Source organism: Talpa europaea (assembly GCF_964194135.1).
Source record: "Talpa europaea genome assembly, chromosome: 9".
Taxonomy (NCBI): domain Eukaryota; kingdom Metazoa; phylum Chordata; class Mammalia; order Eulipotyphla; family Talpidae; genus Talpa; species Talpa europaea.
In genome coordinates, this window is record NC_140076.1 from 34,016,326 (window position 1) to 34,041,610 (window position 25,285).

A 25,285-nucleotide genomic window follows, 5' to 3' on the forward strand; every position below is an offset into this window, starting at 1 on the left:
ACATGGTGCCAGTGATGGGCAGTGCGCCCTTATTCTGTTTTCCACGACTGTGCCATAACCCTTGAAGCTGCTTCTGAGAAACACTGAACGCATGCATGGGACACAGGTCTGAGAAAATTAAGAAAGACTTTGAGAGACACAGGTGGGGTTTTCTTCATCTTTTCCCTCAAAGCCAGTCTGCCCAGCCTCCTGCTCACTGGAAAATACAGGCAGACGAGAAAGAGGCACAGGCACGTGGGTGGGCATGGAGACACAGGGTGTGCAGAGAAAGACGGCACAGGGGATCCTTGGGGCGCCCCTGAAGACAGGCCTGCAGCTTCTTGGCCAAGCGAGGGGCTGTGCTCACTTCCTAAAAGCTCCGCAGAGCAGATGTGCTCCTACCTGCCACGCTACTAATTCCAACAAGTGTGTGTCTTTCTAGCGGCTGCCAGCAACGGCATGGTTTGTTACCATGAGCAATTTTCTTAATTAACAGACATTAATTAGCCATTTAGCAATTTTGCAAGCATTTGTTTAGCGGCTTTCCTAAACATGAATACCACTGTGATAATGGCACTGATTAGAGGGTCCCCTAATTAACAGTACAGGGAAGGAAAATTGAAATCACATAAATTAAAAAGGGAGGGGAAGTTAATGAAGGCGGGACATATTTGCACCTGCAAGTCTTTTGTACCATGAAACTTGGGTGTAATGTAAACAAAATAAGATAATTTGAAGCCAACCCCCCAAAAGAGAAAAATGAAAAGAACTGAGGAGGAGGGTTCAAGGGTGAGGTCCAGTTGCCAAGAGGGGGCAAGAGGCCTTCTGTTGGTTCCTGAGCTCTTGGCAGAAAGGAGCGCCTCCTCCCTACAAGCCTTCATTACGCTCCCTGGTAACATCGCATGCTTCCTCGGGGACAGCAGCCTGGCTCTGGGCAGGTCCCCCACACCTGTGCACCCCATCAGGCAGGGGCAGTCAGCAGCAGCTGACTTGCTGATTGATTAGAGAAAAACATAAATAAAGCACCAAGAGTGTCTGACATCTAAGGGGCACCAGAGGGGGCAAGGCAGTCCTTACTGAGGGCCGATACTCGAATCTGCGTCTGGAGGGCTCTGCCCGCAGTTCTCAGTCACTTCTTAGCCCTGCAGCAGGCTGCCCTGCCCAGGCCCTCTTTGGCTCGGAGGGTAGGACAGACTGCCGGGCAGTGAGGCCCCAGTCCATCCCCAGCACCCTCTCTGGCTTGTGGGAGTAGTGGGGCAAGGGCTGTTAAATCTGGGAACAGCAGCAGCTCAGAAACCCCTCTGACTTGAAGCCAGGGTGCAGAGCACTGGGGACAAGGAACCCTGGCTGAGGGCAGTGGCCACCCAGAGAGAATCCTGCCACAATTAGATAAGGCTCAGCATTTTGAGGGCAGAGAGCTCCCTTCCCACACTGGTCAGGTGCTGACGAGGCCCTGCCCATGTAGCTCCCTGATCGGCCCCCACACTAGTGCGGGCTCTGTGGGTAGGAAAGGAAAGCTTTTCTTCCACCATTTTCCAACAGTTACACACACCCACCCAAAGCTCTGTCTTCAGGGTCTCTGCTCCGCCCCTCAGCCTGGACATGTGTGTCTGGGCTCTCTGCCCCTAAGTATGCAGCAGTACAGGATGGGAGCAGACCACAGGGCCCCACGTTGGGGGAAATAGTTATTTCTGCAAATAAGACAGGAAAGTTGCTCATCTCCATGGGGTATGGATCAGTCACCCTGTGTTTTATCAGGCCATGAAAAAGTGGCCTCTCTTTCCATCCTGCATCCTCAACAGGGAACCGAAAGGAAGCTTTAGAAAAAGACTTTATGGTCTTTTGAACTTGTTATCCATTTGGGTTATGCAGGAGAAACACAAAATAAGAACCTTATATGAGGATTTTGACCTTTATTGGTAAGTAGGCATCTTTCTTCCCCCAAACTGAACAGATATGGCGGACAGGTGGAAGGTGAGAGGAGAGAGTCCTAAAGCTGTTAATACTGGTGAGTTTTCCCACACAGGACAATTCCCCATGGAGCCTTCCAGGCTTCTACTTGCTGAAAGCTTTTGAAGTACCCTAAATAGGTATATCTGGAAGCATGCTTGGCTCTGGTAAGCCTCTGAGTCCAGCTCCATTTAGACCTCCCTGCCCCATGGACCCTGGAGGAAGGAGGCTGTCTGCCTAAGTACTACCTAACTGATCTTCCCAGCAGACCATGGGGGAGGGGGACATGGGCAAACTTCCAAGGTTCACAGAATGTCAGGCTAGACTAGGGCTGGGGATCCTTACTAGCTCAGGAAGAGCCACACCCACCTATCCATTTGTTGGGGGTGGGGGGGGGGGGGCCTGAATGATCCTGCCATACTTTCTTCCCAAGTCCTTCATTTATAGTGGCGAGTAAGAGGCCCAGAACAGAGGCCTGACAGATCCATGGCCACAGGACACTAGTGGTGGCTGAGCCACATATCTCCTAGCACCAGCACAGGGCTCTTTTCATGGTCTCACATTCCTATGCACTGTTGATAAAGAAATACAGTTTGGAAAGAACTAGGTTCAAATCCTGACTTTGCCTCTGACTGCACTTTCTGGTCACTCACCAGCGAAATGTGGACAATTATAGGAATCACACAAAGGCACACCTCCCACATGGTGAAGGAGGCCTTGATGCATTAGCTCATGTAATCCTTGACTCCTGGCCATAAGGGTTATTGATCACTCCATTTTACAGCCAGGGAGCTGAGGTTCAGAAAGATAAAGTCACTCACCAGGGTTGCACAGCTATCAAGTGGTGGAACTAGGTCTCCAAGTCTGAGTGCGGGCACGCTGGCTGGTCCACCATTCTATGGGCCTGAGAGCGGTGCCTCCCAGAGGACTTGTGGCGCACATAGTCACTCACCCACATGCACATCGTGGATGCTGAACTGCTATGCATCTGGCCAGCCCCACAGAGGCCCAGGAAGCCCACAGGCCAGTTGGGATAAAGTATGAGCACACAAAAAACTGCTGACAAGGAGATAGGTAAACTGAGGCTCAGGGTGGCTGCAGAATGTAGATGAGGTCCCTCACAGTCATCTGGGATGAGAACCGGGGTCCCCTGACTGGCCAGAACTTTCTCCATTGTGCTGTCCTGCTTCTATGTGGTGACAGCAAGAAGACCTGAGTCTGGGGGAGACCCTCATGTGTGGCATCCCTACTTCTGAATCTGGGAAAAGCAAGCAAGAAACATGCCCCAGAGCCTGCTAGTGAGCGTGCCATTCTATCTCAGAGGTTCCAAAATCTCTGACTGGAGGCACATAACTTCTGCACTTCCTTTTTATTCTTTGTCCTATCATTTCAGCTGTCTATGTGAGCCACGTAGCAGGGCTGGGCAGATGCTGGTCATTCCATGAAGCTGGGGCACTGACAGTTTTCTGACAGAGCCTTTGTGGGCACCAATGGATGTGGTGGGGAGCACAGTGCTCTTACAGCACAACCAAGTCAGGTCTCTGTGGAGAAGCATTTCAGAACCCTCAGCAGGACCCATCCGGGGCTCCTGGCCATGGTTTGGTAAAGGCCCAGCACTTGGTTTGAAACCATGCTCCAGAGATTGTGGCACAATGGGAAGGCTTTGCAGTTACAGACCTGGCATCTGTTCCTTCAGTACATGGTGCCTAGTTTTCACATAAGGAAAATGAGGATGTCCAAAGATGGCAAGGGGGTAAGCAGAGGTACACAGGCAGGGCCCCTGTCCTCCAAGGCCCCCATCCTCCAAGGCCCCCAAGCCTCGTGCTGCAGTTTACAGGGCAAGTGGGAGTGCACTGCTCTGTGGGAATGCCCTCCTTGGCCTTTTAAAGTTCACAGATCTTCCTTCTGAAGTCTTTTGTGCTCTACTATCAGCTCCTCTCTGAATGTGGGTGTCCTCTTGGGACGTTTGGCTTTATCTGTGGGTGTGGTGGTGTGCAGGGGCAGCAAGCCTGCTTCATCCCATGTGGACACCCAGGGTGGGTTCAAATAGGGCCAGGAGGAGGCTTGGCAAGTAGTGCAGATGGACCTACAGTTGTGGCCAGCCAGCTCCTGGGTGAGCACAAACCTATGCTTTTGGGTTCAAGAAGACAGGAAGAAAAGTTAGTAATGACAAGGTGACCAACTTGGTCCTCTGAGCTGAAGAGTGGTGGAAAGACAACTACTTAAGATTAAAAATATGATTTTCTTTAAAAAAGCATTAATTTTTGAAACAAGAGATAGGTGCTAAATTTAGCACTTCCAAAACTCACTGCTCCTTCACCAAATGCCACCCCACATTCCCCAAAAATGCCTTTACCTGCCTAGAAAAACACAAATTTGCAGAGAAACAGAGCAGAAGCTGAATCCTGGGTTTTCTGGATGCGGAGAAGAGGCAGGGAGCCAGCCAGACTAGGACAGGCTGCAGCCAGTGGCAAGTTCATCAGCCCAACAGCCCAAAGCTCTGGGTTGGTCCTGCCTTATAACCGTAGGCCTGTGCTGCTCATCTGTGCAGTGGGTGAGGAGTCTGGATATACCTTCTCCCCAGGAAATCCCTGAGAGCCCCTGACACCTGCTCTGTACCAGAACAGAAGGTAGTGTCACTACCACACAGGCCAAACTTGCCGACTATCTTCACAGGCAGCTTTTGGGGAAATGGACTAGAAATTTTAGGTTGTTAAAACACTCTATACACCCTGGTCCCCTGACTCCTGGGGACGCTGGCCCCTGATCGGGCCAGGCTGAAGGGGTGAGCTTTATCAACTGGCAGGGGAGGCAGACCGCTTGCATTACTGGTGGCCTGTGTAATCTGCCTGTTGGGCGTGTTGCCTTGAGTGAATCTAAAATTACATTAATTATACACATGGTAAAAGGCACAAAGCAGACAATTCAATTTGCTCCCTGGACATGAATGCTGACAGAAGATGCCATGAGCCTGTTCTGGGGAGAGGGCTGAGGTGTGCCTCTGTGTCACTGACACCCCAAATCTGTCAACCTGGCCTGCCTCTACCCACGACCTCCCTGGCGTGGAGTTGCCCACCTGGTGGGGTGAGGGATGAAGAACTTTAAACTCTCCCTTTAACATGGAGTTCATCAGAAGGAAAGTTACTTCCTCGTTCCAACCCATGGGAATGAGAGCTGGCTTCCTCTTTCACTTCTGTCTGTCCTTGTGTGTGTATGTGGTGGGTGCAGACCAGGGCTGGCACTGAGATCACCATCTTGAGGGCAGAGGAAGCCTGAGCACCTGTGTGCCCACCCAGCACAGGCCTGGCACATGCACTTCAGGGCCTCAGGAGACCGAGCTGTCCACACCCAACTGTGAAGCAAGCACTCAGGTTCGGCATGACCCCCAGAGAGCTCATAGTCAGGGGGAGCTGGCGTCCTAGGGTGAGCCCACAACAACCATGACCCCCTGTGGATATCAGATAAGGGGGATGCCCTGGCAAGTAATGATGCCCTGTCTTCCTGGGACGGTGAGGAGGTAGCCTGGTTAGAGGGAGCAGGACCTCACACAGTGTGTCCCCTTGGGGTCACCTATGCATAAAGGTCACAGCTACCAAGGCCCACTCTGTGCAAAATGAACAAAAGCCTCATTGATTTCCATCTAAGCAAAGGGCCCAGCAGGCCTCCTCTCTTCCCTGTGTCTCTCCTAGAAGCCTGGACAGCACTGGGCAGCCGGCGAGAGCAAGAGGTTCATGCAATCATGAACGTGACTTGCAGGGACTAGCCAACAAGTACCCACAGGAGTGCTTGGCCAGTGTTTTGCTCAAGAGGCAGGAGGCAGACAGCCCCACTGAGCGCTGAGAGGGACTTGCGCAAAACCAGCTGGAGACAGCTTTGGAAACAAAGGGAGGAAACGTGGGGAGTGAAAGTCCAGACCAAGTCAGGAGCATTCAGAACTTCCCTCGTTCTTCACACACTTCTCCCGGCCTCTCCCTCCAACCCTACGCACAGACAGGAAGACGGATGTGGGCTCGTGGATCCCAGGCCCGGTCCCCTGCAGCCCAAGAGCACAGCCACTGTGTTGAGCGGGAGTGGGGTCAGCAAACCAAGGCTCAGGGCCCACTGCCTGTGTCTGTAACTCTGTTTATTTTCTGATTTTAATCTCACATCTCTCTAACAAGATAAATGAAGAAAAGATTAACCCCATTTTACAAATGAGAATACTGAAGTCCAGTGACATTAAGGTCTTATTTATCAGAGTCAAGATTTAGCCCACTGAGGGCAGAGAGAATGAGCATCAGACCACAGGTCAGCCAGCCTGAGTGCTCCTCTCCCACCGACATGCCATGTGGCTAGGCCCCAAGCTCCGGATTTCCTGGCCATTGGTCCTGAACAAAATGATCTTTCATCACAACAACACAATGACCAGCATTCACATCCAGTGGGTCGTCCCCAAATGTCTCCTTGCTGACTGTCTCCCCAATTTTATCCTGGCCACAATACTGGGGAACAAGCTCTTTCTTTGCTTGCCAGCACAGAATGTTCTGGGGACTTGATCCCCAGCTCTGAGTTATTTCAGCGGGTTTATGCAGTTCTAATTCTCTCTTACGCAGTGAATGCATGGAGGGGTTCTCTGGGGTTGCCTCAGCCAGGAAAAGGCTCTACTTTGACTGGCTATTGCTGGATTGGGCAGGAGAGAAGAGAGCTGATTTGCCTCCAGTTGCTATCCCCTTGGGGCCTCCCTGTTGGACATCCGTTGTGTCTGTAGTCATACAACTGAGCATTCTTTTCAGGGACAAAGGAAAAGGCATGAAGTGATCCAGACCACAGGCACTGAAGCCACCCCGACCTGTACGTGCAGCCAGTCTCTGTGCCCACATCCGGGGTCAAGTATGCACTCAGTGCTAGAGGTGCCACAACAGGCAGTACCCTGGGCTCCCTGAACGAGTACCAGGCTGGGTAGAGAGACCAAGATGTAGCTTTACCCCAGGAGCACTCCAGTAGGTACCAGGAGCACCAGGAGTGAGGGGACCCTGATCACAGAACAATCACATTTAGGCACGACCTCAAAGGGAGAAGAGGGATCCTCAGCAGAGAAGAAATGGAAGAGGATTCTGGGCTGTGTGCACCTGTGCAGCAAAGGCAGGAGTGGGTGTAGTGCTGGAGAGCCTTACAGGTTACACGGTGATGCCCAGAGCTGGGACCTCCAGCCCGGAAGGGGCGCCCATTAACCTTTGGGAGCTCATGCGAGGGAGTGGCAGTCAGATCTAAGCCCAGGAGTCAGGCATCCTCCTCATTCCTTTCCAAAGCCCTTTTCCAAGTTAGAAATCAAGACTCACAGTCACTGGCAAAACAGTGATTTCACAGCCGAGCGGGGCACTGACTCTCATGTCTTGTGGTCTATACATAAGCATGCATCCCCACCACCCCATTCGCAACGGTCAGTCTGCTTTAACACTGGCTAAAGAGCTGGGAATCAAATGACCGAGGGTGAGGGTTTCCAATACCCAGCCACAGCCCTGGGGGTTTCTGGCCAGGATTCAAAGAGCAAACCTCTCCCTCTCCAACACCTACTCACTACTGCAGGAGAGCCAGGCTCTGCGGGTAGAGACAGACCCAGATCCAGAACCATGGCTGCCCCTGGGAACACAGAGGGAGGAAGCCTACCTTGCCAAGAGAACCAAATCCTCTTCTCCACTCTGAAGATGAATAGTGCTAGAGAGCCGCACGGAGCGCCTGCCAGCCAGCCTCCACGCCCCTCACCAGTGCCCCGCTCTGCTATTTATCACGACAGCATAGCAAAGGCGAGGTGCATGTTAAAAAGGCACTGCCTCGTCCACCCAGAGAATTTCTGCTCTACTTTAAGCTCTCCAGACACAGGCGTGCACATAGCCTTCTTGTCCTATCTCTTCTCACCCAACACACAAAGCAAAAAAGATTCATCAAATCCACCCAGTATGTGGGGGAAGGGCTCTGGAAGCCACAGATCCTGAGTGCCAGGGTCCAACCTCAATTCTCCAGAGAGCAGATGATGAGGGTTCAGTCCAGAGAAGTTGGCCAAGATCTCCCCTTTCGTTTGGTGGCTCCTTGAACAACTAGGTGGCTTCTCAAGCCTCTTGCTCAGGGAACTCGGAATAGCCTGCAAACTGGTCTTCCTTCCTCAGTTAAGGAGAAGCAACAGGATAGGATGAGGGAAAGAAGCAGGATTCTGGGGAGAAATGGGTTCGGGAAGCCTCCCCACAGTCACCCAGGCAATAGACTAAGAGGCCTGGCCTGCCCCAGCAGGAAGCAAGGGTCAGCTCTGTGGTGCTGCTGGAAGAGCCCCACACTCACGAGCCAGGAACACGGCCTGCAGCTCTGTCTCTGAGGCTTACCTCCCCTTTAAAATGATGTCATCTCATCACTTCCCAGAGCTTTGGGACTGGGATACTGAGTCAAATACTTATTCTAGTAATGACTCTCACTGAAGGGATGAGAAGCTGTGCCTGGGATCCTCTCCACCTCATGGAATCCTTTAGGAATCGCCGTTTCTCTAGGCCTTCCTATCACATCACTCACAGGGAGCTGCACCCCTACGCACATAACTCATCCTAATCTGAGCTACTCCTGGGTTGGAAACTCCCAAGGAGAGACCCCCATGAACCCCACCTGTTGCTGGGTGCTCTTTGGCTAACTGCATAGGAGCTGCTTAGATCTCCAAGCAGCCAATGCTGCCTCAGAGGCCAGGGGCTGGGTTTCTTCTGCTGACCACTGTACCTCTCATGTCTCTCCTTCTGAAAATGCATTTTATAAATGGGGATGCCAAGACCCAGAAAGATACTAACCCAGAACAGATGTCTAATCAACAAACTCTTAGACTGTTTCCACAAAGATACTCCAGCACAAACATCTTAGGATCGGAGGCTACAATGAATCTGAGGAAGAGGAACTTAATGAGATCCACATTTGGGGCATATCCTTTTTGACCTTGGAGCAAGACACTGTCAATATCCTCTTAAATAAAACTGACCGGAGCTGCCAGAAGGGGAGGGGAGAGTCTGCAGCCTACAGAATAGGCCATGGAGATGTGCTGGAGCGAAAGAGGCTGGCCCCAGGAGCAGAAGCTTTGGCCTTTTTCCTGGGGATCAACAGCTGGTCTAACAACAGGGCGAGGGGAGCAGGGGCTGGATCATAAAGAGCTTGGATTGTCTTGCCAAGAATCTGGACTTGAGGGCCTCCCTGGTGGCGCAGCGTTTGAGCGCTGGGTTGCGAAGCTGCCTGCAGCCTCTGCAGCGCCGGTTCGATTCCCTGCCACTGGCGAGGGTCCCACAAGACGCACAGACCTCTCCTGCCGCCCGCTGCTCCCCTCAGCAGTGTATCGTCAGTCTGCCTGTTCTGCTCCCCTCTCTGGCTCTGGTGAATTCTCTCACCCTCCCATGCTTCTGACTGTACCCAGTGCTTGTATAAAATAATAAATAAATCTTTAAAGATAAAAAAAAAAAATCTAGACTTTAACAGGGAAAAGCACCCCACCGGTCTGTAGTTAGTCCAGGCCAGGGTCCGCCTGGTCACCATGAACACCGGGCACCAGGGAACGCCTTGCTTCCCAATCCTGAGAGCCCAGCAGTGCCAGGAAGAACGTCGTACTCCCGAATGCATGTTGAACACATGGATGACTGATTGCCCCAGTAAGGAGCCCTTGTGTAGAAGTGTGATCTGCCCCACATTCCCAAACTCAGAGCTGGCAAAGCAGTGGAGCTGTTCCTGCTTTACAGGGAGGGAAAAGGAAACTCAGCGATACCCAGGTGAAATTCACTGGTGGCAACTCAGGAGCGCGGGCAAAGACCCAGCTATAAAGCTCATGTCAACGAGCCTGGCAGAAGCAGAATCACACACCTCTGGATGTATAGCCTGCGTCCCTGCCTCTTCCTCCCCCACTGGCTCTGGTCAGGTGGACGGGGAACAAGGGGTCACAGTGGCAGGGCCCAGAAGGTAAGCAGGGTGGGCAAGTAAGTGAGGTAATGTGTTTAAGGCCAAATAGGGCCTAGTGCTCAAGAGGTGCCAGACATGTCAGCTGACTTAGGAACACCCAGACACTCACTGCGCTGAGGCCCTGACTCTTGCGGGAAAAGGAGAAAACTCAGGCTGGCCCTTGCTTGTGGATGAGCTAAGGACCAACTCTACTCTGGCCTCTGGGGCATGAAACAGGGCATACCTACTTGAGGCAGCAATGACCCATCACTAACCTACGACTACACTGACCTGCACAGCCAGTCTTCCCCACAGCTCCACAAAGGAGGCATGGCAATGGGGGCGGGGCTGAGTGGCTGCTCCTTACATAGCCCAGGATCCCAGGGCCCAGACCGCAGAGCCAGGAAGTGGCAGTGGGTTGTCTTGATCCAAGGCCCTGTTCACAGTCACCGTGTTTTGTGACAACTCTCCTCAGAGACCTCTCATGCAGTTGGGTGCCCCTGCTCCCCAAACCGTCACTGCACACAGCAGATGTGGGGTCCCTGGATAAGGGAACCCCTTGGGGAGCCCAGTATGCAGTCTGGAGCTGGCACTTTAAGTCCAAGATCTTACCAAGTCAAGAGACAGAACCACGGGGGCAGGGGACGGTGCACGTGGGCTGCGAACTCTCACCCACCATGACAGACAGAAGCCTCCTGTAGGGGCTGCTGTGGCCACAGCGCCAAGGCAGCTAACAACCCCTGGCACAGCAGCTCTCAGGCACAGGGGGAATTTCAATTCTAAGAGAAACCCAAAGTAAAACCCAGGTCCAAAGGGGAAAGGATAAGCCAGTCCAAGCTCTTAATACCTAAGAGGCTGCTGACACGGATCCTTAAGTGTCTGATCCATAGAGATCTGGGAGTCAGCACGCAGCTCAGAGGGAGAAGCGACATCCGCTGGGGCCTCCCAGGTGTCTGGGTTCTCACAGGGATGGAGAAGCAGCAGCAAGGATGCTCCGGGTTTCACAGGACCAAGGGTCATTCCTGACACTCTCTTCCTCTCCCTTGAAGGATGGTGGGGGGGGGGGGGGGGAGTCATGGAGGAAGGGGGTCTGGTGGTCAGGAGGTGGGTGGGGGAGCCCTGGCGGCAGGCCCCTCTGGCCTCCCGGTGTGGGCTGGCTCCGCATTAGGGGGCAGTCGCGGCCCACAGAGCTGCCGGGTGCTTTGTTACTGAGCAAATCTCCCAGGCACTGACTGCTGATGCATAGCTAACAGGGCGGCAGACATTGATTTATGTTCAACTTTCCATTTCATCAGTGAGAGTTACGGTGCGACATGTGGAGTTCACGTTTTTCAGAAGGGGGGAGAGGAGGCTCGAGTGTGCAGACACAAACATGTCCGCATGCATGCACGCAGGCACACGCGCCAGGCAAGGCTGGAACTTACTTTTTTTTCTTTTTATGAGGGCGCTGGGGTGGGGGGGAATGGGGAGGGGTGTGGAAGGCAGCCTGGCACGTCAGGAGTAACCTTTTGTCCACTGTTGCTAGGAGCCCTGGTGCCGGTCATCTGCTGCTGGGCAGACGTGAGGCACCAGGCTGGCTGCCGGGCAGGGCGGGAGCACAGCCTGACCTTTGTGGAGGTGGTGTTGGCATGGAAAAAGGCTTTTTCCCCTCTCTCCTGCCCTAGCGTTTCCAGACAGGCCAAGCAATTGTGGGGGGCGGTCTTGTATGGGTACACAGCAAGGGGAGGGGGGTGAGGCAGCCCAAACCACAGTGCTTCAGAGTGGCCAGGGTTTGTTTATAAAACCCTATTGGGCACCCCTTGATGGGTATAAGTGCAAACTAAGGTCCTTCAAGGAGAGGGTGGCTCCCTGAGGGCACACAGCAGTGCTGGACTCAACCCAGGGCACCCAAGTACCTGCATGTGGGTCTTCAGGTTTAAGGTTTTATCAGAATAATGGGGGTGGGGAGGGGCTGCCACTGGGTGGAGCTGCTGCTGGGTGAGCCAAATCTGGCTTGGAACAGGTGGGGGCTGGGGGTGGGTAACAGCAGTGATCCTCCACCTCGGTTCTCCACCTCCAACCACAGGGCCTGGCAGTTGGGGTGCCCCGCCTCCTCTCTAATCCTTCTCAGCAGGGGTGACCCTGCCTTCTGTCAGTCTGAAGACAGACAGCAGGGAGAGGGACAGGGGAGGAGGGGGCTGCTTCTGTCCTCTGGAGAACAGGCACACTCGCCCCTCACAGCACCTCTGCCCTTCTTCCCACAGGGAAACAGACAGGGTGAGGGGCTGGGGAAGGAGAGCAGGTCCCAGAAAGGGGAGCCCCAACAGACAGGGGCTTCATCAAGAAGTCCTAGATCCTACTGTCCCATCCAGGCCTGGCTTCCCTGAACAACGTTCTTGGCAAATCTGAACACTGGTTTCTCTGTCCACACAGTAGGGAGGCTGTTAGCTCTTGGGCCTTAGAGGGTCAAGGTGAGTTCTGACTTCAGGGCCTGACAGGAGTGGAAGCACCTGAGATCCAGCTTCTCACCCATACCTGCCTCCTCTGCTGTCCCACTGCAGCCCTCACCTCAGTGACCTCTCCAGTGTGGTCCAAAGCCAGCCAGAACCCTGGGTCTCCTCCTGGCTCTGCTTCTCCCCCAGCCCCAGCATCCAATGAGGGCCCACTGCTCTCAGTCATCCCTCCAGTTCCAGCCCTGGCCACCTCACAGGGGGCCACACCTCCACACTGGCCAGCCTGCTCCATGCCTGGCCCCTTCAGCCATTGGGCTTTTCCTGGGCCCTTCTTTGGAAGGGCTCCAGGCTGTCTTTAAGTGAAAGTCTTCGTGCATCTATTCATGGCTCACCTAAGTCCAGCCCTGCCCACCTCCTGGATACCCCCCAAACTCTGTCCCAGCCATCCAGGCCTCCTGCCATACCAAACTTGCCCTTTCACATCCACGTCCTGGCACATGCTCTCCCTCCGCTGGCACATGGCCCGTCCCCACCCCTCTCTGGCAACTGCCTCCTGCTTAGGCCTCGGCTCAAATGTCAGTCCCTGGGGGAAGCTCTCCAGGCAGAACTGCTCCCTCTGCCTGCCCCCACAGCACTGGTCCCCCAGGGTATCATTCCTGCTGCCTCTGACGTACCCAGTCCCTCCACCAGACGACAGGGTCTCCCTAATGGGTAGTCCTCTCCAGGGCTGGGTGACTGGGAGGTCACTGTATCCTCAAAGACCACGTCTGGCCCCTGGGCTAAAGGATGATCAACAAGCCGGGCCAGGGCTCACAATGTTTAAGGTCCTGGCTTCAGACTCGCCATCTTTCAAACGGAGACCCAGGCCCCCACCTACAAAGTCCTCCCTAGAAGTGGGCATTGGAAACCACAAAAGCAAGGGGGTCAAGCATTGAACCAGTGCTCTCCAAGGCCCCCTGGTCCCAGATGTGCCTGAGTCGGCACAGAGAAGCCTTTCCTGTCACAGCAGCTTTCTGGCAGGAGGAACGTCGGCTCCTCTGCAGCTGCCTGCTTCCCGCTGGAGAGGAAGGCAGGAAATGGACAGCACTCGGTCTGGCTCCTGGGAACTGCCCAAGCTACTGCCATCGGCATGTTCTCATTTACTGGGCTTTGATCCTCCCTGGAAACACATTGCCCCACCCCAAGGCTCACAGTCCTCAAAGTTCTCGGCTGGGCATCTAGTCTCTGCTTGGTTACTGCCAGTGCCAAGGAGCTCATTCACCACTTCATCATTAGTGTGGATGGTGGAATGTTTTCCTACAATTCAACTTCTTTTCTCTCAAGGGTCTAAGGGCAGAGGCAGAGCTGAGTATCTTCCACACATATAGACTTCAAGTCAGTCATCAGCACCCTACTGAGGCTGCTCCTCTCCCAGAGAAACCCCAGCTACTTCCCCAAGTGATAAGGAGAGAAGATTCTCTATATTCTCTGTGGGGAAGGTCCAAGGTTATGTGTCTCTCTCCCTCTGCTTTTCTGGGTCACTTCTTCAGTTCCTGGGCTACCAGGCTATGTCCTTTTCCTCTCCCCCCCATGACGGATGGGGAAGGTTCTCTGGGAAAAGACCTCAGCTTCTTCCCAGGGTGGATGAGTTCATCTGGCAGGAACGAGGACTCATTACTATGTCAATCCCTACTGTCCCCCAACCAAGGTGGAAAGAATCTGGGCATGTCCCAGAGCGGGATGGGCTGGGCTTCTGGCAAAGGGAGCTAGGTCCCCAGGATTGTGTTTTCCAGAGAAGGCATGGCCTTTAATCCTCTGACCTCTGCTGGGTCTCTGCAGTGCCAGCATCCATCATCAATGTTGCCAGCACTCAGGTCCCTGCTCCCAGAGAGCTCACAAAAAAGGTGCAGAGTAACTGCTCTGGGACACACACAAGGCCAAGGCATCACCCAGATCAGCGCGCTCCAGTGGCTTCCCACCCGCCCACAGGATGGACCCCATTTTTTCTAACAAGGTCTATCAACAACCACTGGCAATCTTTTCACTTTCGTCTCCCATGGAGCCCCCGTCATCCACCTCATTCTAGACACTGTCTCAGCCAGGGCTGTGCTGCCTCTAGGAAGCCCTTTCTGATCTCCTGTTTGGGCAGGCAGACCTTGCCTGCTTGCCTACTTCGTGCTCAGAGCAGGGATTACCTGTCAGCCTCCCTGGTAGGTGGGTTGCTCCATGGGCAGACAGACTGTGGTTGGTTCAATTTGGGCCTAGAGCCAAGCCCTATGCCTTCACATCAGAGGTGGTCAAGGATCATCATTAACCACAGTCCTATCTGCCTCCTATTTTCCATTCCATATCCATAAATGAGAAGTTGGGACTAGATCAGAAAGGGCAAATACGTAAGACATGTACCACCATCTAGGTGCCCATGTTCAAGGCAGACAGTCAACCAGTAACTGGTGAGCCCAGGCATAGCTTCAGAATCATTCTCAACACGGTATTCTCAGCAGTCACCACTAGCCAATCAGAGCTGGCATCTGAATGGAGAAACTGGCTAATTTTGACTTTCTCCTTCCACTATCTCCCTCCTTCCCTCATGATCTCATTCTCTCTTCTTCCTATAGACAATCAGACATGCATCTATGTTTGGAGGTCTGGCTGCTGTGGAAAAATGCTAGTCTAAGACCAAGAAGCCTGGGTTCCGACTGCAACAGCAGCCCTCAGTTCTTAGCTTTGGGCAGGTCATTCACCTTTCTGAGTCTCCCTTTCCCAAACAGCCATGCCTCCTCCACAGAAATGCTGTGATGGAAATGAAGCTAAGTCACATGTCTAAAAACACTAGATAACTGAAAACAATTATTGGAATTTAAAACAAAACAAGCACAGAAACAGCCTGGGCTCAATGAGCTCTTTTCTGTGACCCTTGTCCTCCCAAAATTCTCTAGCTCTGGACCTAGAAATCCTCATCAGACAGTACCACTTGTAGAACCATCTCCAGGCCAAGGAGCTGGGGGTCCACTCCAAGACCAGGGGACCTGGCAAAGGCCAAGCTGAGTTTGCCAGATGTGCAGCCCAACTGATTTAAGCTGCTTGATTATATAAAATCCATCTGGATCCAAAGCAGAAAATCCAAGTTGGAAGGGCCCTCAGAGACCATCTGACCCATCCACTGGTGAGCAAACGGGGAGTGACTGGCCCAAGATTGGTCAGCAACTGAGTGGCCATGTGTGGGACTAGAACAGGTGTTGTTAGTCTCTCCCCACTCCAGAACACCTCCCTGGTCAGAATGCTGTGTCTAGAGCATTGGGGCTGGTTGGGCTCCACTCCCAGTAATGTGAGCAACATAAACTCAATTCAAACATTTCCCTGGGTCCCTGTGACCTACTACCTCCTAGGAACTCCAAGATAGAGACAATCTTTTCAGAAGAAACATGCAAAATTAGAAAGCCCTTGTTAAGTGCCTCCATGACCCCAGGCACACCACAATATTCCCCAAGAGTGAGACAGGGTCAGTCTCCCAAACTACCTCCCTGTCAGCCTTCAACTCGCTACCAGACATGTCTCATGCCACAGAACAAGACAGGCATTGGCCACCTCAGAAACCCAGACACCAAACGAGAAAGAGCACACAGATGGAGCCTAATGTATGGATGGTCAAGCCTTCTGGCTTCAGGAGCAGGTATGCAGCACAGCAGTCAGAGACCTGAGGAAGTAAGACCCATGCACTTTTCCAGGGGCCTGGATGGGGGAACAGTCACTCCCTCCCACCCACCCTAGAGGCCCCAATGGTTTCTAAATTTAGCGCCAGCTGGGGGTGAAGTCCTGACCTGGTTACCTTGGGACAGGCTCTGGCAAATGCTAGATCAACCAATCCAGGCTCCTCAGTGCAAAGGCGCTCCTACAGCAGAGATGCCTGCCCAGGCCAAGACCAAGCAGGGGAAGGAGCGCAATTGTTGGCAGCAGATAAAACCCTTGATACCATCTCTATTTCCCTTCTAATATCAGAGTGGCTGCCTGCAAGATGAGCGAGGGGCAGGGCCGGCAATCAATAGCTAATATTCCTGTTGTGAGCAACTGCTCCGGAAATGGGCTGCCACAACCTCCTTCCAGAGAGATACCCTTTTCCCTCAGCAGTGACCCAGTCTGAACCACGCAGCATCACAGCCAGGAAGGACCCCATCCTGAAGGGAAATGATGACCCCAGGGGTAGGAGGCAGACAGTGGGAGAGTCCGTCAAGACTACCCAGAAAGCAGAGAGGACAGGGCAAACAGCTTCCTGCTCCCTGGCACAGCCGGTTCTTGATGGTCCACCCTGACTGGGGGTCAAGAAGATCAAGTAAAGAGGGTCCAGGTTACTTCTTTTTGATGGTGTCCAGCAGTGGCTAAATAAGGACAGCAATCAGTCTGGGCTTTCTGATCACACACTCCTGAACGTCACAGGGGAGGGCCCAAAAAGTATGCCTGGAATTAGGCTTTGCCCGGGGACAATTATACCAAAGCAGGAAGTTGGGAGCTGCCCACATATCAGGCAGACCTCCGCCTTGCCCTAGACTCACGCCAAAATAGAAGTCAATGGCCTACTTGAAGAAGTGCAGCTGGCTCTTGTCCACCTCTTCCCACCACAGTGGCCTGGATTAGGCACCAGATGCCAGTAAGCAGCCTCAGGAGGGAGGCCCGCAGGTGGAGCCTGGGACTCTGTCCACCAGGCAGGAAAGTCACACCCGCATTGTTCCAAGGACATTGATGGCATCATGGGCGAGGACATGTGAACCTGGGGAGAATTTCCCACCAGACAGAACAGTGGAAAAACTACCACTGGGGGCGCAGAACCCTCATCTGCAATGGCGAGGAAGATGGCTGCTCCTTGGCCGGGGTGACCCTGCTGATATTTAAACGTCTCACTTTTTTATTGAAGTGCGGCCCCTCTCTCCTCTGCCTGAACCCTGGTAATGCCTGGTCTTCTCCAACCTGGAGCCTCCACACTGACTTCTGGGGTTGTCCCCAACTCCAACCCTGAACAGGTCCCAGTTTGGCAGCAGGTTGGGACTGTGCAGCGCCACACGTGTGCCACCCATGGCCCCTCCTGCCACCCACGCGTCTCTCTCGCTGCCGTCCTGATGGAGGACCTGCCATCTCAGTTGTATACCCAAGCCTCACTGATTCCCTTCCTAGCTGGCGAGCTGCGGGACCTAACCCTCCTCTCCTGTGATAGAACATCAACTGAGATGTGAAATCTTGCAAGAAAAAAAAAAGTGTCTTCTACGTCACCTCTTGCTCAGGGAGGAAATCCCCTTAATATCCTGAAGAGGTGTTTGTCCTGTTTTTTGCTTAGACACCTCTAGTGCCAAGGAGCCCCTGCCTCCTGCAGCCCGTGTCTCTGGCAGGCCACACACAGTGCGAAAACCTGCATTACACCAAACAAAGGTCTCCTCGAACTTTGTCTCACTGGTCCTAGTTCTGAATTCTTGAATTTCATGTAAGAAAAGCCTTCTTTTCTATGTGACAGCTCTTTCCATATTCTTGTCTGGAAGTGCTAACCTTTCTAAAGGCATGGAGAACCCAAACAAACTCAACACTCAGTCATAGGCAGGTTTCAAAGACTGAGATGTTACACTCAAGAGCTTCTTCATATTAGTTCCATCCAACCCTACACCCTGATACCTCACACCAAGGTGGTGTTTCCCAGTCTGCTTAATTTAAATCATATGAACCCTCCAGAGGCAAAGGCAGAGATGAAGGACAGGGCACAGAGGGGTGACAGCTACCCACAACCTGGACAAAACACGAAGTCCCAGAGAGAGAGGGAAGGTGGGAGAGGGACCAACAAGGTGCTCACTGGAGAAGGCCAGGCTCTCGCCCACGTGGGATGGGCTCCTGCCTCTGCAGGCAGAGTGCGGCGGGCACAGATGCTGGTGGGATGCCGCCTGTGATCACACTTGGAAAGAATCAAGTGGTTAACCAGAGGGAAAGGAAGGCGAGGCGCGCCAGGACGGTGGGTTTTTTGTTTTTTTAGATTACGTCTAAGGTTTGTCGTTTGGACAGGCAAAGTAAACAATGACAACGACAGCAGCAACAAAACAGAAACAAAGAATGGTTTACTTGTTAAAAAAACCAACAAAACCTTTTGTTAAAAAGACAGCTCCACACGGACTTGGAAGCGGCCCCACAGCCTCCCAGACAGGGGTGGCCATGTCGGGACCGCGAAGCTGGTGTGAAGAAGACAAACCCCAGCAGAACTGACACAGCCCGCTCGGGAGAGGCCTGCTCTCGCTCTCCTCTCTCCCCTGCTCGGGCTTCGGTGGTGGAAGGAATGGGGAGGGAAGGGTCTGAACCAGCATAAAGCAACTGTATTTACACCATGGCAAACTGAGCTGTGACTTCCTTCTGTCTGCCTCCCTCCCACCTGCCTGGGACCTGGCCTGGAGTGAGGGGAGCCCAGGACCCGGGGCCCAGCACATACCTGAAAGAAACCTGGCGGGATGGGGCCTCCTGGCATCCCATCGTTGGGGGGAATGTTGCCAAGCACGGGGCTCGGGGCGGCTGCTGCACTCTGTGGAGACAGGAAGGTGAGGGGTTAGGAGCTGCACTGTGATGAGAGAGATTTCTGAGCCCTGGAGCCCAATCTCCCCACCCAGTCCCCCCAGGTCGACCGAAGACCCTCCGGGCAAGCCACTTAGTGTGCAGGTGAATAGCTATCTGAGCCTCCCTTTCCTCATCTCTGAAATGCAGGGATAAAGTCTACCTTGCCTGGCCCCTGCAGAGCAGTAGCTGTTACTAAGCTGACTGCCTGACTCAGTCAGCTGCTTGATGCAGCTCCTTGAGGGCAGGTGAAGTTTTGTATAAAAGTCTGTACAGGTTGTACAGAGCAAAGATCAGCACTATCCATGACTCGATGTAAGACAGGCGGTCCACCTGGTAAATGTCCCTTGAGAGGGTGAGCGGGAGGGGCCGGATTTTGATTCCATCAGGGTCCTGGGTGCCTTAGGAGATGAGGTGGGCCCACCATGGGGGTGGAGGCGGGGGTGGTGGTGTTTGTGTGTGTGTGCGCACGTGTGTGTTGTATGTGTTGTGTTGTGTGTGTGTGTGGTTACTTTCCTTTTTAAACGCTGCTAATCTGGCATTTACCTGGTACATCTGCCTCAACAAATGCCTCCCAGGGGTGAACAGACGTTGCTCTCCCCAGTCTGGCCTCCTTCCAGACAATCTGTATCCCACCTGGCACATGGCCGGCGTGCCTGTGCCTGGTCCTGAGCTCGCACAGCCAGGGTGAGGCTGATAGGGAAGCTGCAGCCTCTGTCCCTCCCCACTGATTCTAAACCTCCCAGGTGCTCCTCCTGCAGGAAGCCTAGGGCCAATCTGGGTGGTTCCCAAGCCCTACCAGGACTGAGAATTTGGACCTGAATCACCAATCACCTCCTAGGGGTCTGCGTGGTTCTTTGGGACCCTTGGATCAGGAAATGGAATGCCTCCTTTCTCTCTTAAAAATGTAGCTTGCCATTTCTGCCTTGAAGAAGTCACTTCTTCCCTTTTGTTAGCCAGAAAATAGGAACCAGAACCTCTAACTTCCAAGCTTGAAGGAAGGAAATGAGGTAATGTACGAATCTATGAACACACTGCATGCAGCAAAAGGAACAGATTCCCCTGGGAACCAATACATCTGGGTTCAAGTGCTGCTGCCTGTGCCAGCGAGAGGCAACTGGGCAAGCCTCACGTGGCCTTTCTGCCTTTTCTTGTAAAAAGGAGGGATGTCTGCTCATCAAGGCTGCAGAGGATTAAGTGACAGGATGGGCTGTGTTTTGTAAACCTGTAAAGCTCTGTACATCTGGAAGCAGGCAGCACTCAATATGGGGCACGCAGTGGGTGTTTTAACACATCCCCGGTAAAGAATAGGGATGGGGTTGGGCTGGCTGTCACAGCCCATCGTTTCCAAATGATTCTGCCTGCAGAAAAGCATCCCTCTCTGTAATTAAAGAGATTCTGCCAATATCCCGTAATGTGTTTACAACTTCTAAGCATCCCCAAACATCCAGGATCTAGGCCTCCTCACCACCCCAGGTCTGAGGCCACAAGCCCACTCAGGAGGAGAGGCCACTCCTGCCTCTGCCATGCCCAGACCCCAGCATTATCTGGGAAGAGGGCTGCCCAGGGGAATCCACCAGGTTATCCATTAGCTGCATTGTTGTTTGTTTGTGGTTGGCGGTTCTGTGAAAATGCAACTTTTCCTGATTTATAGCCAACAATTACCCCGCAGCAGCAGGAGAAGAAAAGTTTTTGAAAATGGGGTGAGATAAACATCCACCTATATTTTCTTCAAGTTCCTTCAGAGCCTGGTTTTACATTTAACTCTAATCCTTCAGGAACTTATTTTGGTAAAGAAGATGGATCTTATGCCTTACAGAATCAATTGCCTTCTCCTCCCTGATTTGAAATAAAATTCTTACAAAGGCCTGGGTCTACTTCTGAACTTTTAAAATTCTGCCCTGTGTCTCCAATACTCCACTTTAATGATCGGAGTTTTACAATGTGTTTTATTATCTTCCTAAATTTTTTAATGGAAGTTTTCTGGCTTATTGCTATCTGCTTATCCCTCCCTTATAAAAGCCACTCCCTATTCCCCCCCCAAAAAAGTGTGTGTGTGTGTGTGTGTGTGTGTGTGTGTGTGTGTGTAATAAAGTTTGCAGAGCCAACATGTTTCCAAAACAGAGGCACCCTCCCAGAACATGACCTTTCTCCAATAATTCAAGAATTTATTCAAGTCCTACAGTCAAACATGGACCAGTGACGACCAGTAGACAATAAATATGGGAAAACCAAAAACCCTCTCTTGCACTCACTAAATGTTTTATTCACAGTGTGGTTAAATCTGAACTTGGGATGAGGATGGGGAAGAAAGAGCTCCTGTCTGGTGAGAAGGGTCTGATGGAGGCACAGCCCTGGAAGGGGGTAAAGAGAGCCAGCTAGCCTGGTGTTCAGAACTGAGCTGGGTGCTTTCACACCATCTTTCCCAGAACCCTCAGAAGGCCTCAGAGAGAGCATGCCAGCACCCCCACTTCCAGACAAGGAAACAAATGTCTATGTGGAAAGCAAGTTCAAGATGACCCTTTCCAACTTTCCTCCTCAAAGAGTCCAGACCTATGCTTGATCAGTTTTCAGCCCAGAGACAACACTTTGTTTTTACAGAAAGATCTGGAAAGCTTTGCCAACTTGATTCTTTAAATTAACATTTATCATTTAGTATAAAACACTTCCCTATAACAAAAAACAGCAAAGTAAAAAGAAAACTCATCACTGTATTTTGTTAAATACATAATAAATGAGCACTTTCCCCCTCTATTTCAATGGCCAAAGACAACACAATTTTCTAATGAGCCTAAGAGGATATAGAGATATCATTATTTAACCAATTTAATTAACAGGCATTAAATCAGTGTTTGCTAACTTGGTGGTTACAAATGGTGTCTCTTTGGTATTTTGTGTTATCTTTTGAATCACTACCTTTTGAAATGGTTTATGCTGGTCATTTGGAAAATCTGTATGTATGGTAAAACAATCATGTCCTTTTTCCCTTCATCATGTACTGAGGATGTAAAAGAGGGATTCCTTATGATAAAAAAAATATATATAACTTTTAAGTGAAAACTTTAACCTCTGAGGGTGAAGAACCAAGTCCCACCCTCTTCCCCCACCCCAAGATCTCACTGCCCTAGGAAATCAAGAGTGAGTCAATGGTTCTTGGAACTGGGGGCAGGTGGGTGGTGGGTGGGTGGTCCTTTGAATGTCAGGACCAGGGTGACCATGGTTCTAGTAAATGATGTTGTAATTCTCTGACATCATCAAAGAAAGAAAGGCCAAGTGGGCAGTGACTAAGGTGGCAAGAAACTTCTCTAGCAGCAAAATTAAGTAACTCAGCAGTGGCCTAATTTGTGTCCCAAATTATGACAGTGACTGCTATTTGATTATGAAGCGAACATACCCTCATAAGAGAAGGGTAGAAAAGCATAAAGAATATGAGAAGCAGCAAGCAGTTATACATGGCGACCAAAGGGTTAAGAAATAATCTTTGTTCACAAAGTCCAATCCAAAGGACCCAACTAGCTTCAAGACCCAGCACACAGTGAAGCATACAGCAGGTGTTCAATAAATGATGATAGCTTTTATTATTCAAAGACCTGCTCAAACCTGGCCATCTGGAGTCAGACCTTTCTGGGTTGCTAGGAATCAACCTTTCCCTGCGGTTTGAGTTAGAGAGCTCCATTAAGGCACTCAGCAAAGTGTCTCCTGTGAATTTTCTCTAAAAACACAAAACCCAAGCCCAAACCCCCTGACATTCACGGAGGCCTATAGCATGCTGGCTGTGGTAGGTACACAGGATGGAACTCCCCCACTGGAGTGTGGGAGGAAAACACTGGATTCAGGAGCCAGAGACTTCCTGTGTGGTCTCAGATCCTGGCTGGGAGGCCATAGAGGAGTGAGTCCCTTTTGCACTCTGGGCCTCAGTTTCCCTATGTGTCCAAGATTGGGATTAGAGGAGTTGATCTCTCAGAGGTCATCTTCCAAGCTGCTCACCCTAGCCCAATCCATACACCCAGGGGAGTAGAAAGAGCTCCCTGTATGAACGAGAGAGCAATCCTCTTTCCAGAGTGCCCTGGATTTTAAGTCATCTCTGTTCACTACTTAGAAATCAAACAGTCAAAACCACCTAGAAACCTGTTATTGGAGTCTGGAGAAACCAGCCTGACGTTTGGGTTCTGGTTCCCTGGCTCTCCTCACCAACATGTATCCATATTTGCACAGGCACACTGACTCAAGAAAGAATCAAACCAGGCATGCAGTCTGGTAACTTGTACATTTTTAAAAACGGATTTAAAATTCTTTTCTAAATAGGAAACAGGCCTTGCATAGGGTGGTGTGGCCCACTGCAGCTAGCTTAGCTGCCTCCTCTAAGTCTCTGGGGTACAGTCAACTTGAAAAGCTCAAGGTGCCTTCAGAAAACACCCAAAGCAGTTCCCACTGCAAAGTATTTTAATTTTGCTCACAGCAAGGGAGACTTCCAAGGAGGGCTGACCCAGGCTAGCTTTCTCCCTGAAGAGTAGGGTTTCTTTCTGATGCCAGGATGGTCCCCGCCCTGGGGCTCACTGCAGTCCCTGGCCTATGTGTGTGCATAGGCACATGATAGCTGATGCCACACTCACTGCTGCCACATAGGCCAGGCACCCCTCGCCACCCAGATCTGATTCTCAGTAGTGATTTCACACGAACATACTGCCTGCTCAGAGTAACTCCTATCTCCCTGATCCCAGTCCAGGGTGCAGACCTGGACTCAGAATCTGAGCAACTGGGAGTGCCATGCTCAGCAATTTGGACTTTCTCCTCTAGCCAGTGGAGGAGAGTTCTAAGCAGAAGAGCTACCCACGACTTCTGAGAATTTCATCATATCCTGTGCGAAGCATCCATCTTCCTGCACCTGCTGACAAGCCCCTTTAACACCACCGCCAGGGTGCCCAAGGCTTCACTGACAACCACAGCTGGCAAGTTCCAGCTGTGGTGCTGGGCCCCTTCCCTGCTCTGGAGCAACAAGTCCCCTGAGATGACAGGACCAGCAGGGTCAGTCCAGAGGAACCAAGACACCAGCTCCCCACGGCTTCCTATTTTGTCTTACCTCACAGAGGGTATCAAGAATTTGTGCATCTCGAAGAAGTGAGGGGCTGGGGGACATTCCTTAAAAGATGTTATCTTCTAGCCTCACCCAAGAAGCCCAGTTTTCCTCTCTCCCAACTAGCAAGGGATTCCCAACCCCCACCCATTTTTATTCTTTTAAAAATAGTTCTATACACACGAAGCTCCTGGAAAACTGACTGAAAAACAAAAGCTCAGAGTGAACCCCGGGACTCTTGCCAGGTGGGCCAACCCCTCTTGATGGATTTACAAGGCTGCAAAATGGTACTTTGTTCTACAAATCCCATCCCTCCTTGCCCCACCCCAATACTCGGGCCTAGGCTTGTAGCAAAGGGGGGGCCCACATACTAACAAGCAACAGCCGCTTTTCTTGACTGAAATTCAGCTCAGGCCATGTGGCCAAGCACTCAGGACACCCGAGGTACACAGTGTGCATGAGCTGGGAAGCAGAGGTCACCAGGGAGTGAAGGGCTCTCCTGCATCAATTATGGGGCGAGGGCAAGTGAGGAACAAGAGGAGTGTGTCCATGGAAGGAAGGGATGTTTGCACCAGCATAATCCAGCTAGAGCTGCAATGTTTTATGCAAAACCCTGCAGGGACCAGGGTCCCTCTGGGCCAAGTTTCCTAGAGGGAATTTCAGCAGCATCAACAAACTAAAGATGCCGCTGAGGAGGGGCTGAAGGAAATGTCCTCACATAGATAGAGAGGCCAGGACTGAGAGGAGTGGGGTGAAAAGAGAGAAAGAGTACAGGAAGCAGTCTCTTGGTTTTATGCACAAACCACAGATGAGAATCCATTTGGAGAACGAATTCTGCAGTTTGGAGAAAACACAGAGCTGTTACTAGTTAAGACACAGAACCAGTTGGCGTTAAAAATAGGTTCAGATGTCACACAGGGGTGAGTGACACAGGATCCCTGCCTTCAAATAGCCAGAGGGCTGCAGCCTTGCAAGGAAGGAGTGGATGTGCTCTCCTGGTGCCAAGGGATGGCCCTGGGTCCAGGCTAACGCTCTGAGCTAGCAAAAGCTTTTCTGGATTTGAGCTTCCATGTGTGTGGGCTACATTAGCTGGGAATCGCTTGGTCAGGACAAGGCAAAAGCACACGACAATGCTGCCACATTAGAGCCATGCTCATTGTCCCAGCTTCAGTTTTCCCCACTAGGAGGGAAGAACATTAGCTACTGCCTGTTTCCTGGGGATTATTATGAGAGACAAGTCTGGGACTGAGGGTCCCAAAGTCAGGGTTCCAACAATGGCTGCAAACCACCTAGGTGGATTATTGTAAGGTGACGCAGCTACTAAGTGGCTCTAACTTTAGTACCTCTGGCCCTCCACTTCCGATCTTGG

The 25,285-nt window shown here is 51.9% G+C and overlaps 1 protein-coding gene across 7 annotated transcripts in view; it reads right to left on the reverse strand.

The window, feature by feature from the left end:
- The window catches only part of SSBP3 (single stranded DNA binding protein 3), a gene marked incomplete at its 3' end in the record, with an annotated part of 152,456 nt that overhangs the window by 25,347 nt on the left and 101,824 nt on the right, over positions 1 to 25,285 (reverse strand). For all 7 annotated transcript variants that reach the window (XM_084244292.1, XM_084244293.1, XM_084244294.1 and 4 more), the window contains exon 5: positions 18,724 to 18,813. In XM_084244292.1, the coding sequence (XP_084100418.1) occupies positions 18,724 to 18,813 (90 nt within the window). The remainder of the gene's footprint in view (positions 1 to 18,723; positions 18,814 to 25,285) is intronic.